The 18,105-nt window shown below is 38.1% G+C and overlaps 1 protein-coding gene across 1 annotated transcript in view; it reads left to right on the top strand.

Annotated features, from left to right (window-relative positions):
- Positions 1–13,825, top strand: part of LYRM7 (LYR motif containing 7) — a 29,823-nt gene extending 15,998 nt beyond the window's left edge. The window contains exons 4-5 of the mRNA XM_009449597.5: positions 39–120; positions 12,498–13,825. Of these exons, the coding sequence (XP_009447872.1) occupies positions 39–120; positions 12,498–12,568 (153 nt within the window). The 3' untranslated portion in view covers positions 12,569–13,825. The remainder of the gene's footprint in view (positions 1–38; positions 121–12,497) is intronic.
- The last annotated feature ends 4,280 nt before the right edge of the window (positions 13,826–18,105 follow it).

Here is an 18,105-nt window from a genome sequence, read left to right on the forward strand (position 1 = left end):
CTAAAGGACTTACTCTATTTGTTTGGTTTTCTTAACAGCTAATGAAAATAGGTTCTGATGTTGAATTATTACTCAGAACATCTGTTATACAAGGTATTCACACAGACCACAATACACTGAGTAAGTAAAATTAAAGAAAAATGGTTTCTAACTGCAATGTGTTTTAAAATATTGAATAATTATAGCACATGTAATGCTGAGTGATAAAACAGCTTGATTTTGCCAGACAATGTGGTATATAGCATATATATTTTATAAGGTTGTAGTCTATAAGACTGAATTATGAAACTTTGTTTTGCCACATTTGTTTCCTTTTAATTTTTATTTTTTATTTTTATCTTCTTATATTTCAACACTCTAATTACGAAGACAGTACAACTATATATTTTTATCATATTTATTTACAGTTCTTAATTTTTCTGGCATCATTTATCACTTACCTAGACTATTTCTTTACCTTTTACTTTATAATGAGTTTTGTTTTTTGTTTTTTTTTGTTTTTTTTTGGGGGGGTTTTTTGAGATGGAGTCTCACTCTGTTGCCCAGGCTGGAGTGCAGTAGTGCGATCTTGGCTCGCTGCAACCTCCACCTCCTGGGTTCAAGCATTTCTCATGCCTCAGCCTCCCAACTAGCTAGGACTACAGGCACACACCACCCATGCCCAGCTAATTTTTGTATTTTTAGTAGAAACAGGGTTTTACTTTGTTGGCCAGGCTGGTCTCAAACTCCTGACCTCAGGTGATCCACCTGCTTCAGCCCCCCAAAGTGCTGGTATTACATGCATGAGCCATTGCACCTGGCCTATAATTAGTTATTTTAATTTAGAAGATTTAGGATTATAGGAAATGGAAATATAGTTGAGGATCCTCCATGATATCTCGAGACTCCAGATGGTGCTTCAGCAAAATCTCATTTCACATAATATTTTGTTTTTATTCTCTAAAGTATCTTTGGGGACAGTAACAACAAAAAGATGACATTCAAAATTGTTGGCCAGGTGCAGTGGCTCATTCCTGTAATCCCAGCACTTTGGGAGGCCAAGGCAGGAGTCTAGATTGAGCCCAGGAGTTCAAGACCAGCCTGGGCAACATGACAAAACCCCGCCTCTACAAAAAATACAAAAGTTATCAGGATGCGGTGGTGCACACCTGTAATTCCAGCTAGTAGGGAGGCTGAGGTGGGAGGATCACTTCAGCCCAGGAGGTTGAGGCCTTAATGAGCCGTGAGTATGCCGCTGTACTCCAGCCTGGGCGACAGAGTAAGACCCTGCCTCAAAAATATATATATATTGAAAGGCTTTGTTTTTTAAGCAGACTATGGAAGTATAACATACAAACAAAAAAGTACTCAATTTGTAATTGTATAGCTCAGTGAATTTTCATAAAATGAAATACCCATGTAACCAACATGTAAAACAAGCCACATGTAAAAAAAAAAAAATTGGCCTTTCTGATGGATATGTGGTGGTATCACATTGTGATTTTAATTTATATTTCTCTGGTAACTAATGAACTATGAGGACCTTTTCAGTTGTTTAGTGGACATTTGGATATTCTTTTTTATGAAGTGCCTGTTTGAGTCTTTTGTCCATTTTTCTAAGGGGTTGTCTGCCTTTTTATTGTTGATTTAAAGGATTTCTTTGTATGTTCTGAATATAGAAATTTGGTGGGTATATGTATTACAAGAATCTTCTACTTTGTGGCTTTCCTTTTCACTTTGGTAATGTTATCTTTCTGTAAGAAGTTCTTAATGTAGTCATATTTATGGATTTTTTAATAATTAGTGCTTTTTAATTCTATTAAAGAAATCTTTGCCTAGCTCAAGCAAGATCGTGAAGAGATTCTCCTGTGCTTTCTTCCAAAAGCTTTATTGTAGGCTGGGTGCAGTGGCTCACACCTGTAATCCCTGCACCACTTTGGGAGGCCGAGGCGGGTGGATCACTTGAGGTCAGGAGTTCAAGACGAGCCTGGGCAACATGGTGAAACCCCATTTTCACTAAAAATACAAAAACTAGCCAGGCATGGTGGCGCATGCCTGTAATTCCAGCTACTCAGGAAGCTAAGGGAGGAGAATCACTTGAATGTGGGAGGCGGAGGCTGCAGTGAGCCAAGATCATGCCACCACACTCCAGCCTGGGCAACAGAGTGAGACTCCATCTCAAAAACAAAAAAAAAGGCCAGGCGTGGTGGCTCAACGCCTGTAATCCCAGCACTTTGGGAGGCCGAGGCGGGCGGATCACGAGGTCAGGAGATCGAGACCATCCTGGCTAACACAGTGAAATCCCATCTCTACTAAAAATACAAAAAATTAGCCAGGCGTGGTGGTGGGCACCTATGGTCCCAGCTATTCTGGAGGCTGAGGCAGGAGAATGGCATGAACCCGGGAGGCGGAGCCTGCAGTGAGTCAAGATCGAGCCACTGCCCTGCAGCCTGGGCAACAGAGCAAGACGCCGTCTCAAAAAAAAAAAAAAAAAAAAAAAAAAAAAAGCTATATTGTTTGATCTTTTCCATTTGGTTGTTTATATCAACTAGAGTTGGTTTGTATATGGTATGAGATGGGGGGGGTCAAGATTTATTTTTTTACATGTGACTATCCAGTTGATCCAGCAACACTTATTGAAAAGACCACTCTTCCCCCTGCTACTCTACAGGATCACCTTTGTCATAAAATCTAAGAACTATATATGTGTGCATCTGTTTCTGGACTTTATAATCTCTTCAATCTGTTTTTCTGTCCTGCATCATATACCTTCATGTCTTGATTATTACAGCCTTATAATAGATCTTCCTACCTGGTAGTATAAGTCCAAAGGGCTTTTAAAGTTACTTTTAATTAATGGGGACTTATCAGAAATTATTAGATCTTGGGCTGGGCACTGTGGTTCACACCTGTAATCCCAGCACTTTGGGAGGCTGAGGTGGGTAAATCACCTGAGCTCAGGAGTTTGAGACTAGCCAGGGCAACATAGTAAAACCCTGTCTCTACCAGAAATACGAAAAATTCACCAGGCATGGTAATGTGCACCCATGGCCCCAGCTACTAGGGAGGCTGAGGTGGGAGGATCACTTGAGCCTGAGAGGCGGATATTGCAATGACCCGAGATCGCACCACTGCACTTCAGCCTGGGTGACAGAGCCAGACCCTGTCTCACAAAAAAAGAAAAGAAAAGAAAAAAAAAGAAATTATTAGATCTGAGTTATGGTTTTTTCGTTTTGTTTTGTTTTGTTTAGATGGAGTCTTGCTCTGTCTCCTATGCTGGAGTGCAGTGGTGTGATCTCGTCTCACTGCAACCTCTGCCTCCTGGGTTCAAGCAATTCTCCTGCCTCAGCTTCCTGAGTAGCTGATATTACAAGCGTGTACCACCACACCCGGCTAATTTTTGTATTTTTAGTAGAGACGGAGTTTCACCATGTTGGTCAGGCTGGTTTCAAACTCTTGACCTCGTGATCCGCCTGCCTTGGCCTCCCAAAGTGCTGGGATTACAGGCGTGAGCCACCGTGCCCTTTTTTTTTTTTTTTTCCTTGAAACAGATTTTCGCTCTTGTCACCCAGGCTGGTGTACAGTGGCATGATTTCCGCTCACTGCAGCCTCCACCTCCCAGGTTCAAGTGATTCTCCTGCCTCAGCCACTCAAGTAGCTGGGATTACAGGAGCTTGCCACCACGCCCAGCTAATTTTTGTATTTTTAGTAGAGACAAGGTTTCACCATGTTGGCCAGGCTGGTCTGGAACTCCTGACCTCAGGTGATCCACCTGCCTCAGCCTCCCAAAATGCTGGGTTTACAGGTGTGAGCCACTGCACCTGGCTGATCTAAGTTATGTTTATAAGGGCAGAAAACATAGTTAATCCTAAATTTAAGATGTGTAGTTATCAGCTTTTATCTTAATAATGATCTTTAGAGTTTCTGTGTAGTATAGCCAACATTTTATACAGGTAATCACAGATATATATTATTTTTATCATATGAATAAAGTTTTAGGTTATTTTAAATAACTAAATTTAGTATCTATATTTCAAATGCCTTGTTTTAGATATAACAGTATTGAATATTATTTAGATTTCTTTTTATCCTTTGGTTTTATGTATACTTTAATTTTCCCACAGAATTAAATATTTTGACTCTTTTATGAGTATTAATACATATTGCCTTAATAACAGCCTCATTCTTTCTGTGTGTGTGTATATATATGTATAGGTCCAAAATGTAAGAAATTTGATTCCTTAATCTCTCTTTCTAAAAGTTACTTTAAGCAAAATTCCTTCAAATATTTTAGCAGTGTCTATACTGTCACGTAGAAATGACAAGAATAAAAATTCTGCTTCTTGTTTAGAAAATGGAAAGTTGTGATTATGTGTTTCTAAAAAATATCATATAATGTCTCAAAATGAAAAATAATAGAAATTGAAAGTAATAAAACGAAACTTCATTTGGAAGAGTAATCACCTTGTATGCGTGAATTCTAAATCCATCTCTCTTTTTCTTCCATTCAAATAATATCTACAGTGGAAATTAAATTTTGAATCCCAGCAGGAACTCTTTATCTTAAATAATTTCTCATTTTTAATTTTTTTTAAAAATCACTTCCAGACATCTCTCAAAAGGAGACACACAAATGGCCAACAAGTATATGAAAAAATACGCAACATCACTTATCAGGGAAATGAAAATTAAAACCACAATGAAATATCATCTCACCCCAGATAGAATGACTATTGTCAAAAAGACAAAAAATAACAAATGCTGACAAGGATGTGGAGAAAGGAGAACTCTTATACACTGTTGGTAGGAATGTAAATTAGGATAGCCATTATAGAAAACAGTATAGAGGTTCCTCAAAAACTAAACATAGAACTATTGCATGATCTAGTAATTCCTCTGCTGGGTATGTATCCAAAGGAAAGGAAATCACTGTATCCAAGAAATAGCTGCATTCTCATGTTTATCTTGGCACTATTCACAATAACCAAGATACGGAATCAACCTAAGAATCCATCGACAGTTGATTTAAAAAAATGTGATGTATATATATATATACACACACACACACACACACACAATGCAATATTATTCAGCCATAAAAACAAGGAAACCTTGTCATTTGTGACAACATACATGAACCTGGAAGACATTATGTTAAGTGAAATAAGCCAGGCACAGAACGACAAATATTGCATGTTCTCACTCATGTGGAACCTAAAAAAGTTCAACTTATAGAAACAGAGTGCAGATAGTGGTTACTAGAGGCCAGGAAGGGTCAGAGGGGGATAGCTAGAGGTTGGTTAATGGGTCCAAAATTACAATTAGCTAGGAGGAATAAGTTCTAGTGTTCTATAGCACTGTAGGGTAACTATAATTAACAATTTATTGTATGTTTTCAAATAGCTAGAAGAGCAAATTTTGAATATTCCTAACACAAAGAAATGATCAATAAGGTCATAGATATGCTAATTACCCTGATTTGATCATCACACATATACATGCATTGAACTATCACTGTACCCCTTAAATATGCATATTTAGTATGTATCAATTAAAAATAATAAAAGGAAAACATTTACTTCCTTTATCCTTGCCGGTGAATTCAAGGTTCTTTATTACAAGCATAATTTTATCATTTGAAATAATTCCTTATTTTTAAAATCTTTAAAAAATATTTTGGAAACTATTTTTCTTTCCAAATATTTTCTACTCAATTTTTTGTATTATCTCAGGTGCCTGAATTTGTACAAATCATAATTTTTTATTCATATCATTCATCATTGGTCTAGCATAGCCTTTAACTATGAGTTAGAAAAATACTCAGGTTATTCATTATTCTATACTTGCTTTCTGTTTGATTATTAACATTTGTCAAAACCCTCTTTCTAATGTGGATATTAGTCGCCTGGTTTCAGTGTTGGCCTTTGACAAACATATATATTTTCATTCGTACAAATTTATGATAAAGATGGTCCCAAGAAAACCCAGGACTTCGGGTCATTATTTTTTATGGTACTTAGTTTTTTAATAGGATCCATATTTTTTAACTTCCTCTCTGGCATATATGTAAGAAAAAATAGGGATGTACTTCTAAACGAATGATACAGTTAAAAAAACAAAAAGCTCCAAGAAGCTGTTCTTTAGATGTATTTTAAACTTCTGCCTTTTGGTTTATTTAGATTTGTCATTGTCTAAAACTATCTTATGGTTTGTGTTCTAAGACATGTTAATGTGACTCAACAAACATTGAATCGCTGTTATGCTAGACGCCAGGGATAGAACAATGGGCAAGACAGATCTGGTTCCTATCCGGTGGAACTTAGAGTGCTGTGTAAAAGACAGGCAATTAAATGTACAGCTACAGTTCTTGGAATGCCAGGATAGGAGGCAGAGATTGCTGAGGCACATAAGCAGAGCTACAGATCCAAACTTGATGAGTTAGGGACGAGTTCTGGGAAGAAAACACTTTTGTGTTACAGTTTCCCTAATTTGAAGTCATCATTTATATAATATACATAATGTGCTTGAAATATTTAGAAGTATTTCTGGAACTTCAGTGTGAAATATTTTGATGTCCTTTAAATTATTTGGATTCCAAATATCTCTGTGATTGTCACACTATTATAAACTATGCTATCCATAATAATTTATTTTAAAATCTTTACCTAAATTTGTACTTTGGTCCAAAATTGAGATAAAGACTTTATTTCAAGGAATTGCTTTTTGGCCGGGTGCGGTGGGTCACGCCTATAATCCCAGCACTTGGTGGGAGGCTGAGGCAGGTGGATCAACTGAGGTCAGAAGTTCAAGACCAGCCTGATCAACATGGAGAAACCTCATCTCTACTAAAAATTCAAAATTAGCCGGGCATGGTGGCACATGCCTGTAGTCCCAGCTACTCAGGAGGCTGAGGCAGGAGAATCGCTTGAACCCAGGAGGCGGAGGTTGCCGTGAGCCGAGATTGCGCCATTGCACTCCAGCCTGGGCAACAAGAGCAAAACTCCGTCTCAAAAAAAAAAGAAATTGCTTTTTATTGATATATCTAATATGACCAGAGTAGATAAGGCGTTTCTGGGGCCTGAAGTACAGGAAATAAACCATGATCTCAATGCAGTTCCTTTTTAAAGATCTGGCAACATCAACAAACTAAGGCTGTTATAGTACTCACTATCTAATGTGGAAAGCAAAGTCAGGGATTTTATAATCAATAAGACAAAATTATAATAAAAACAGTATATAGCATATAAATATACTTGGGGTGCATTTGACCTAATTAAAGTGTTAACAGTTAATGAATACAGAAGAATTCAGTTGTAAAATATCTTTTGATGCCAAAGATTATCCAATAAGGTGAATTGGGTAAAGAAGTAGAATAGTGGATATTTGACAGGTTTTCTGGTAATTTACTACTCTTCAAATAACCCTGCTTTGTTTCAAGACTTTCCATCTGCCTGAGTTCTAAATCCCTAAGACAGAACCTAGAAAATTTAAGTTCCTCAGTTTCCTTTGTAGCTCAGGCACAGGCGTTTGATTAGGTGAAGCACACTCACTTGTATTCAGCACAGAATCTGTTTTGCTGGCAGGAGTAGCATCAGTGGTTTCAGGGTCAAGTTCCTCATGGAGAAGAGAAGTAGCATTGGTATGGTGGCAAGAGCAGACATAGTAAGGTTGAGTTTCTGGCAACATCCGAAGTGTAGCATCTTGTGTTCCCTGAGGGTAAAAATGGCGGCATTTTTTTCTGGTACCCCACGAGAGAGCAGCAGTTTTTATCATTAGCCTATTTCTGTGGTGTGGCTTTGGTCATTGTTTCTGGAAGCTCAGTCTCAAGCCTGCCTGGTTCTGGACAATTTGAAACAACCTGTTTAATGCCTTTCCAGCTTCTAAGCAGCCAGAGGCTGCTTCTGTGACTAGTAACAAAGACCAACAGTTAAAGCTTTTATAGTCCACTTCCTGGTGATATGAGTTAGGCAAAATAAAATTGGCCGGGAGCGGTGGCTCACACCTGTTATCCCAGCACTTTGGGAGGCTGAGGTGGGCAGATCACCTGAGGTCAGGAGTTTGAGACCAGCCCCCTGGCCAACATGGTGAAACCCCGTCTCTACTGAAAAATATAAAAATTAGCCGGGCATGGTGGTGGGCGCCTGTAATCCCAGCTACTCGGGAGGCTGAGGCAGGAGAATCGCTTGAACATGGGAGGCGGAGGCTGCAGTGAGCCGAGATCACAGCCACTGCACTCCAGCCTGGGCGACAGACAGAGCAAGGTTCTGTCTCAAAAAAAAATAATAATAATAAATAAAATTGAAAAAGAGGTTGAATGCAGATTAAGCTAGCCCACAAAGCAGAGATAGAAAAAAGTATTACTTTGCTAAAAGGCACAATTCTGTCTACAGCCTAGAGTCTAATTGATTAAGAGTCCCATAATTTAGAGCCTTGGAGAGTTAAAAATGCTAATTGTTCTTATCCACTAAAACTAAAGCCAATACAAGCAGGGAAATTCTGAGCTGTAACATGAAATAAGATCGATGCCTCAAGACTTTCTTATTCTTCCAGACAAAGATTAGATATATGATTCATTTACTGACTGGAACTTACTATTCTTCATTGCTTTAAGAAGTGGCCCCTAAGGTAAGGGTTAGGGAGATGGGCAGAACGTAGAGGCTGCTACCAAAGGATGACAGTCTTCATCCTTATTTTTCTGTGGCTACTTGTGCATGGAAATGACTGGAAACCAATTTGAAGCTTATAAAGTTTTCGAGTGAATTGTATTGCCAAGAAACTCCAGGCCTGGCTAGCTCTTTTCACCTCTTAAGGCCACCCCTGGGCCCCTAAACTCCTATCACCAGGAAGTAGACTATGAAAGCTTTTAAAGCCCCAAAGAAGGGCATCTTCCCCAGTATCTCCACCTTAGAACAATGAGGCTCAGCAGGACCTAATGGAAACACTAGCACTGTAACCAAACATCCTTGATTTCAGTCTGGATGAGACCTGAGGGGACAGGTAGTGAGTGGATGTATGCTACAGATGGAAAGAAGGATGTATATGCATTTTGCATAGCCAAAGGGGTGGTGCTTGTTGCCTCTCCAGTATCTATTCTCCTGTTCTTTTTTTTTTTTTTTGGAGATAGAGTGTCCTTCTGTCGCTCAGGCTGGAGTGCAGTGGCACGATCTTGGCTCACTGCACCCTCAGCCTCCCGGGTTCAAGCGATTCTCATGCCTCACACCTCCTGAATAGCTGGGACTACCGCCCAGGCAATCCAACCGCCTCGGCCTCCTAAAGTACTAGGAGTATAGGTGTGAACCACCGTGCTTGGCTTCTCCTGTTCTTTTTTACTAACTGAAAAATTGTGTTCAGGGTGCAATGTACCAAGCAAAAAAAAAGTTATTTTCCAGACCATGTGACACCTTTCTGGTCTATATAAACCGTGTCTATTCGGTGTTACTTCCAAGAAAGTCATTGTTTTCCTGTTTAAAAGGAACAGGCTGAGCCGGCACTCTCCTTTTGCCCTTTTCTCTCTTCTTCCCATCTGGAGTGCAGATGTGATATGACAGCAGCAGTGAAGACAAAACCACTCATGGAAGGTAGCAGAACAGGAAGAGAGAAAGAGCCTGGGTCCTTAGTATTACTAAGGACAAGCAGTAGCCCAGAACTGCCTTAATCTGTATTTCTTTTTTTTTTTTCCGAGTCGGAGTCTAGCTCTGTCGCCCAGGCTGAAGTACAGTGGCACGATCTCGGCTCACTGCAACCTCTGCCTTTGGGTTCAAGCGATTCTCCTGCCTCGGCCTCCCTAGTAGCTGGTACCTGCCACCATGCCCAGCTAATTTTTGTATTTTTAGTAGAGACGGGGTTTCACTGTCTTGGCCAGGCTGGTCTCGAACTCCTGACTTTGTGATCCGCCCACCTCGGCCTCCCAAAGTGCTGTGATTACAAGCATGAGCCACCATGCCTGTCCTTTAATCTGTATTTCTTGATAATGTGAGAAAAATTAAATCTCTTACTTATTTAAACCAGCTTTTGGACTTTGGTTATTCAGAACTGAACATACTCTAAAGTGATATGGGTATATTTAACCATTTATTTTTCCATTCTCCCATAAAAGTCTTGTTCCACTTTTGTAACACATGACATTATACTATAATTTGTTGTTTGTCTAGCTATCTTTTCCATTAGATTGTGAGTTTCTGGAAGCTGAAGAGACTATTATATATTCACCTTCATATCTTAATTTCTTGATGTAATGTCTAGCATGAAATAGGCACATATAGGTTTGATAAGTGAAACAAATTATTGCCATTGTTAACAAGTTAAAACGCACACTACAATTTATTCTCTGATGAAATCTCCATAGGTTTGGTAAAAGCAAGTGAGATATAAACAATGGTTAAATAATACTTATTTAACTGGTTTTCATTTCAGTAAGCCAAATTTATCATCTGGCTAATAAGAGCACTATTTTTAGTCAGACCAGTTCTTTCTTAATTAAGTGAAATATTCAGTTTGCCTTTTGGGTTGAATTTGTTTTAGTGTTGTTTTCTGTCTTTTTTTTTTTTTTTTTTTTTTGAGAGAGAGAGTCTGTCTCCCAGGCTGGAGTGCAGTAGCATAATTATTGCTCACTGTAACCTCAAACTCCTGGGCTCAAGCAATCCTCCTGCCTCAGCCTCTTGAGTAGCTAGGAATACAGGTGTGCACCACCATGCCTAGCTAATTTTTAAACAATTTTTTGTAGAGACAGAGTCTCGCTGTGTTTCCCAAGCTGGTCTCAAACTCCTGGCCTCAAGCAATCTTCCCACCTCAGCTTCCCAAAGTGCCAGAATTACAGGCATGAGCCGCTGCACCTGGCCACTGTGTGTGTGTGTGTGTGTGTGTGTGTGTGTGTAAATATATATATTTTTAAAACCTTTTTATTTTGAAATAATTCAGATTTACAAAAAAAGTGCAAAAGTTGAAGGGTATGAGAATTTCCTTTACCCAGATTCTACAAATGCTAACATTTTACCATATTTGCCTTATTGTGTTTCCCTCATTTTTTTTTCCTGAACTTTCTGAGAGTAAGTTGCAGACATAATGCCATTTACCCCAAATGAACATTTTTAGAATTATGACAGCCCATTTGGGTCTAGATCTTCTGGAGAAATACCTTAGAGTATATTTTTTTAAGATACTTCAGTGTGTATTTCCTAAATATACAAGGACATTCTCTAATGTAACTGCAATATAATGACCAAAACCAGGGTATTAATATTGATGCAATGCTATCATTTAAATCTTTCCATTTGTCCTAATAATGTATTTTATGGCAAAAAGAAAAAAAAGTCCCTGTGGACCAGTATCCTTTTGGGGATCACACATTGCATGTAGTCATCATGTCTCCTTAGGTATCCTTAATCTAGAGCAGTCCTTCAGTCTTTCTTTGTCTTTCATGTCCATGATGTTTTGAAAAGTATAGGCAGGTTATTTTATAGAAGGTCGTGCAAGCATTTTTTGATTGATAGCTCATCTAGGTTCAGCTCTTCTGGAGAAAAGAAGAAGAAATCAATGTATCTCCTCAAAAATTTGGAACTTTTTTTTTTTTTTGAGGTGGACTGTCACTGTGTCCCCCAGGCTGGAGTGCAGCGGCACCATCTCGGCTCACTCACTGCAACCTCCGCCTCCCATGTTCAAGCGATTCTTGTGCCTCATTCTCCTGAGTAGCTGGGATTACAGGCATGCACCATCACACCCAGCTGATTTTTTTTTTTTTCAGTAGAGATGGGGTTTCACCATGTTAGTCAGGCTAGTTTCCAACTCCAGACCTCAAATGATCATCCCTCCTTAGCCTCCCAAAGTTCTAGGATTACAGCCGTGAGTCACCACGCCCGGCCAAAAATTTGTATCTTAAGAGCTTTATCTTAACTCCAGCAAGATGTCTTACCTAGGACTCAACAGGTTTTTGTTGTTGTTTTATGATATTTCTCAATGTGGGCACTATTGGCATTTTTGACAGGACAGTTCTTCACTATGCCAGACTGTCCCACACATTACAGAAGGTTTAACATCCCTGGCTCCTGCCCACTAAATTCCAGTAGCATTCTCCAGTTGATATGACCACACAAAACACCCTCTTTTAAGAACGATTGTTATTTAAAATTTAGAATCTTTAAATTAGGAGACCAGTCTTGCTTTTCATATAGTAGATAGTATAGGCAAAATTTCCAGTTGTTTTCATTATCAGTAATTGGTAATTAAATGACCAATAATAGAAGTTTTAGCTGAATTCTCTTCAGTTATTTGATTTGCTATATTTAATGATAAAGGGTTAAGTGGATCATATATGTTTTTATATAATCTGAAATGAGAATGCTATTAATTCTAATTAGAGTCAAGGATGCCACCTTAGATATCAACTGAAATAAAATATCCCTGGAAGATTTATCTTAAAAGTAGATATTTTACTATTTTAAATTTTAGGGGGAAATGAGTGTCCTTGCATTTAATTCTAATTTTAGTGATGTTAATTATTCTCTTTTTTTTTTTTCTTTCAGAACTGGTCCCTAGGAAAGACCTTCTTGTAGAAAATGTGCCATATTGTGATGCACCAACTCAGAAACAATGAGTTTTCTAGAATACAACAAGTCTTTGTACTTTTTAACTTTAAAATCTACAACTCTGGCAAAAGTCCTGGAAATGCAGACATTTTCCCTGAACTGGCATATTGAAAATGAATGAGTTACAGAATAGCTTCATATTTAAATTTCATGTTAAAAGGTCATTACTGAGAACTAAAGAACATAAATAAGTATTTCTGAAGGAAATTAGATAAGAAAACATTTCATTTTCATTGAAAATCAAATTTCATAAAGCAAAGTAAATGCTTAGGGAGATATATTCAATCTTTGACCTTGATGAGTATTTGATCTTACCATAGCTATTTGAGAATGTGGTGCTTTTACAAATTGGTGAGTTTTCCTGCCATGTGAAATGCAATTATTACATTTAAATTGTTAGATTAAAATGATATTTAGTCCTGAAAAATATTAAATTGGTCAAAAAAATCACAGTGTATGCCAGCTCTCTTCAGAAAGTGGCCTTTGTTTTCTAAAGCACTGGGATTATTTCTGTAGCTAATATATAATTGTACAGTTTCTTTTTAGAGATAGAGAGTATCTCTGTGTTCTTATGAAGACACTTTTTATCAGTTTTCTGAAAATAGATGAATAAAATATTATAGTCACCTAGGGTCACTATGGAATGAAGAAATCCTAGTTTAAAGAGGAAATAGTGGCCCTTGATCAAACTATTTAATATGGCCTTAGTAGAATTAGCTGTATTTAGACAAAGTTAGACTTTAGTGTGAAATGTAATAGGTGGCTACATTCTCTTCGTTTTGATTAATGAAACTTAAATGGCTTCTCTTCTTCCACATGTCCTGTCCTTGACAAGATGGGCAGTATCACAAAAGGTCCTGGCATTCTACCATCTAACACTAGGAACTGTAAAATCCTGTTTAATATTCTTCTTGTTTCTCTTTTATCTGTGTATCTTTGCCATTCTATTTTCTCAGTGAATAGTATGTTTTCTCCCATTCACTGATAAATTCTCTCATTTGATGATGATACAAGGTTTTTAATTTTTGCAAGATTCTCAATGCAAGCATTGTTATGTATCTAGAAATTATACCTAGAGAAAAATGAAAGTCGTTTCAAATTTGAAATTTGCCCTTTTAAGAGAATGCTGAATGTCATCACAGTATATAATCACTATATAAATGTGCTGACTTACAGTTATTTTAGTGTCTATATGACATATTTTGAGGAAAGTTGGCTGACGTTATTTAAATTTAATATATATTCTATATTTTAGTGTTATTGAATATTTTATCACTGAGCTTTTTTCTTTAACCTGAATTCCCTGTTCCATTTTTCATTCATATTAATTTAAATAACTCCAGATTTCTTTCTTATAGTCATTATTAGTAGCAGATGAGATTAATAATTCACATGTTTATTAAAGATAGTGGCTTAGAAATTTTAAGATATATTGATATAGGCCCGGGCGCTGTGGCTCACACCTGTAATCCCGCACTTTGGGAGGCTGAGGCGGGCAGATCACAAGGTCAGGAGTTCGAGACCAGCCTGGCCAATGTGGTGAAACCCCATCTCTACTAAAAACACAAAAATTAGCCAGGTATGGTGGCAGGCGCCTGTAGTCCCAGCTACTCAGCAGGCTGAGGCAGGAAAATCGCTTGAACCCGGGAGGTGGAGGTTGCAGTGAACTGAGATTGTGCCACTGCACTCCAGCCTGGGGGACAGAGTGAGACTCTGTCTCAAAAAGAAAAAAAAAAAAAGATATATTGATATAGATAGGTAGATATGATATTGTACTTTCATGCCATAAGACTACACAATAAAGTTCCTGAAAGTTCCTGGCTGGGCGCAGTGGCTCACGCCTGTAATCCCAGCACTTTGGGAGGCCAAGGCAGGCAGATCACCTGAGGTCAGGAGTTCTAGACCAGCCTGACCAACATAGGGAAACCCCGTCTCTACTAAAAAAAATACAGAATTAGCCAGGTGTGGTGGCACATGCCTGTAATCCCAGCTACTTGGGAGACTGAGGCAGGAGAATTGCTTGAACCCAGGAGACGGAGGTTGCGGTGAGCCGAGATCGCACCATTGCACTCCAGCCTAGGCAACAAGAGTGAAACTCCGTCTCAAAAATAAATAAATAAATAAAGTTCCTGTGAAGTATATAAACATGTCAACAACAGGCTTGACTGTCACAAAATTCTGAAAGATGTGGCACTCTATTCTTATATAGCATATGCTAATTTATTTATTTATTTTTTGAGATTGAGTTTTGCTGTGTCACCCGGGTTGGAGTGCAGTGGCATGGTCATGGTCCACTAAAGCCTTGACCCCTGGGGCTCAGCAGTTCTCCCAACTAAGCCTCCCAAATAGCTGAGACTAGAGGTATGCGCCACCACACCTAGCTATTTTTTTTATTTTTAGTAAGGACAAGGTCTCATTATGTTGGCCAGGCTGGTCTCAAATTCCTGAGCTCAGTTGATCCTCCCACCTCAGCCTCCCAAAGTGCTGGGATTACAGGTGTAAGCCACCACACCCTGCCTATTCTTATAATCATATATTTATATTTCAAATGGATTTTAACTGGTTATTTAATAGTTTAATTAGATAAAGTAATTCATGGCTGGGTGTGGTGGCTCACGCCTGTAATACCAGCACTTTGGCAGGCTGAGGCAGGTGGATCACCTGAGGTCGGAAGTTCGAGACCAGCCCAACCAACGTGGAGAAACCCCATCTCTATTAAAAATGCAAAATTAGCAGGACATAGTGACACACACCTGTAATCCCAGCTAGTCAGGAGGCTGAGGCAGGAGAATTACTTGAGCCAGGGAAGCAGAGGTTGTGGTGAGCTAAGATTGTGCCACTGCACTCCAGCCTGAGAAAACAAGACTCCATCTCAAAAAAAGAAAAAAAGAAAACTTTTTTACACATGGGTATCTCACCATGTTGCCCAGGCTGGAGTGCAGTAGCTATTCATAGGCACAGTCATAGCACACTGCAGCCTAGAATTTCTGACCTCAAGCAATCATCCTGCCTCAGCCTCCTAAGTAGCTAGGACTACAGGTGCATACCACCATAACCAGCTTTAATTAAATGTTTTTTATTTGGTTTTTTTTTTAAGTTTTCTGTATTCACACAAGGGGTTGCCCAAATATAATTTTGCTTTGACTATTGAGATCTAGTGAAAGTGGGGTATATGAATTCTAATTGCAAATATCCAGGCTCAGAGGCCCAGCAGGACTTTCTAACACAATCTTTTAGCGGAAGTTAGAAATGGTATATAGCAGGAGAGTCAGATTTGAGAAGCATATGTAGATTCGAAGCTGGGGGAATATGGCAGGTAGTTTGTACAACATCTAATTCAGAACATTAAAATTAAGATTTTAGTCAAACTGTGTTTAAGTTAGTTCTTATTTTCCTGTAGATGCATCTCACAGCACAGTACAATACCAAAAAGCACACTAGAATAAGAATATGTGGAATTTCTATACCTATTGACAAAGCACATAATTTAACCATAAACACAAAGCCATAGGTCAACAAAGAAATGAAGATTCCAGTTCTGAAGGTGAGTTTTCTGAAGCCAAAGTGGATACATGCAAAATTAATATAGTTTTACTATATATCAGTTGTCACCAATCAGAAATGGAAAACAGATCCTATTTATAATTGCAAACAAAACTATAAAATAGACTTTTTAAAGTCTGGGAATAGACTTTTAATATAAGCTATAACACTTAAAAAGGAGAGATATACTATGTTCCTAGATAGAACAATTGAAAATTCTGGAGATGACAGTTTTTCAAAAATCTATTGAGGCCAGGCGCAGTGGCCCACGCCTGTAATTCCAGTACTTTGGGAGGCCGAGGGGGGTGGATCACCTGCAGTTGGGAGTTCGAGACCAGCCTGACCAACATGGAGAAACCCTGTCTCTACTAAAAATACAAAATTAGCCAGGCGTGGTGGTGCATGCCTGTAATCCCAGTTACTTGGGAGGCTGAGGCATGAGAATCGCTTGAACCCAGTAGGCGGAGGTTGCAGTGAGCCGAGATCGCACCATTGCACTCCAGCCTGGGCAACAAGAGCGAAACTCCATCTCTAAAAAAGAAAAAACATTGGCTGAAGAGCCAGGATGGGCTCAAGCCACCCAAATCACAGGGTCTGTTTACTAGAACTATTATGAGGGTAAATACATTTCACAGGAAACAGTCAAGTGTTGAAAAGATGCTTATGACTGTGGAAAGGATTTTATGCTTGAATTTTAAATATGTGTAATAAAACTACTTCTGTTAAAAAAAAAAGAAAAAACATTTATCGAAATCCCAACAAGTTGACAAATATATCCACATAAAAATATAAAACTTCTGTATTCTGTGAAAGCTACTATAAATAAAGTTTAGAGAAAGTTATTTGCCACCTATGTCATGATTGAAATAGTTAATTGATCCTGTGAATCAGTTAGCAAAACATAACTCAATGGAAAGATGGGCAAATGATACAAATAAGAAATTCACAAAAGAAGAAATACTAAGTCTCTCTAGTGATGAGAGAAATGTAAATTAAAATGAAACATGTTTGTTCATCAAGTTGTCACAAGTTAGACAATCATATCCAATATTTTTAAAGGTTGTAAGACTGTAAGGAAATAGCCACTGTCATATCATTTTTAAAGGAATAAAAATTATAGGGCCTTTTGTTTCTTTGGTTTTTTTTTTAGAGACAAGATCTCTCCGTGTTGTCTAGGCTGGACTCAAACTTCTGGACTCAAGCAATCCTCGCAACATCATTAATAGCTGAGAGTAGAGACTTGAGCCACCACACCTGACTATAGGGCCTTTTTGAAAGGAAAATTGACATCATCAAAATTTTAAATATATTCAGTCTATTTCTCAGAAACTCAAAGAATACTAATAAATGTGTACTCAGATATATGTACAGAAATTGCTGTAACATTATAATTTTAAACAATTTAAAACAGACTAAGTTTCCAAAGTTAGGGTACAATGAAAGAAAAGGTGGCTTATTTATACTCTGGAATATTTTCCAAGAGTTGAAAAGGATGAGGATATACACACACACACACACACACACACACACACACAGTTTGGGTATCCCTAATCCAGAAATTCAAATGCTCCAAAGTCCAAAACTTTCTGACCCACCAACATGACTGATGCTCAAAGGAAATGGCCACTGGAAGATTTCAGATTTTCAGATTTGGAATGCTCAACCAGTAAGTATATAATGCAAATAATCCAAAATACAAAAAAAAAATGAAATCTGAAACACTTCTGATCCCAAGCATTTCAGAAAACGGATACTCATTGTGTGTGTGTGTGTGTGTGTGTAAGCAGGTGTTGCTAGAAATTCACTTATATACAAGAAAACTATTTTTGTGTACATATTTGCATATATATGTACAAATGGGTAGAAACGATACATGATAAATCTTAATCGGGAAGGAAAAGAGATTTAGGGAAGGAAGCAGTAAGTGAGAACTTTTATTCTATTTACTCCTGCACGTTTAAATATTGTTTACAGTGAGTATATCAACATGTAAGTGTTAAAA

Source organism: Pan troglodytes, chromosome 4 (genome assembly GCF_028858775.2).
Source record: "Pan troglodytes isolate AG18354 chromosome 4, NHGRI_mPanTro3-v2.0_pri, whole genome shotgun sequence".
Lineage (NCBI taxonomy): Eukaryota > Metazoa > Chordata > Mammalia > Primates > Hominidae > Pan > Pan troglodytes.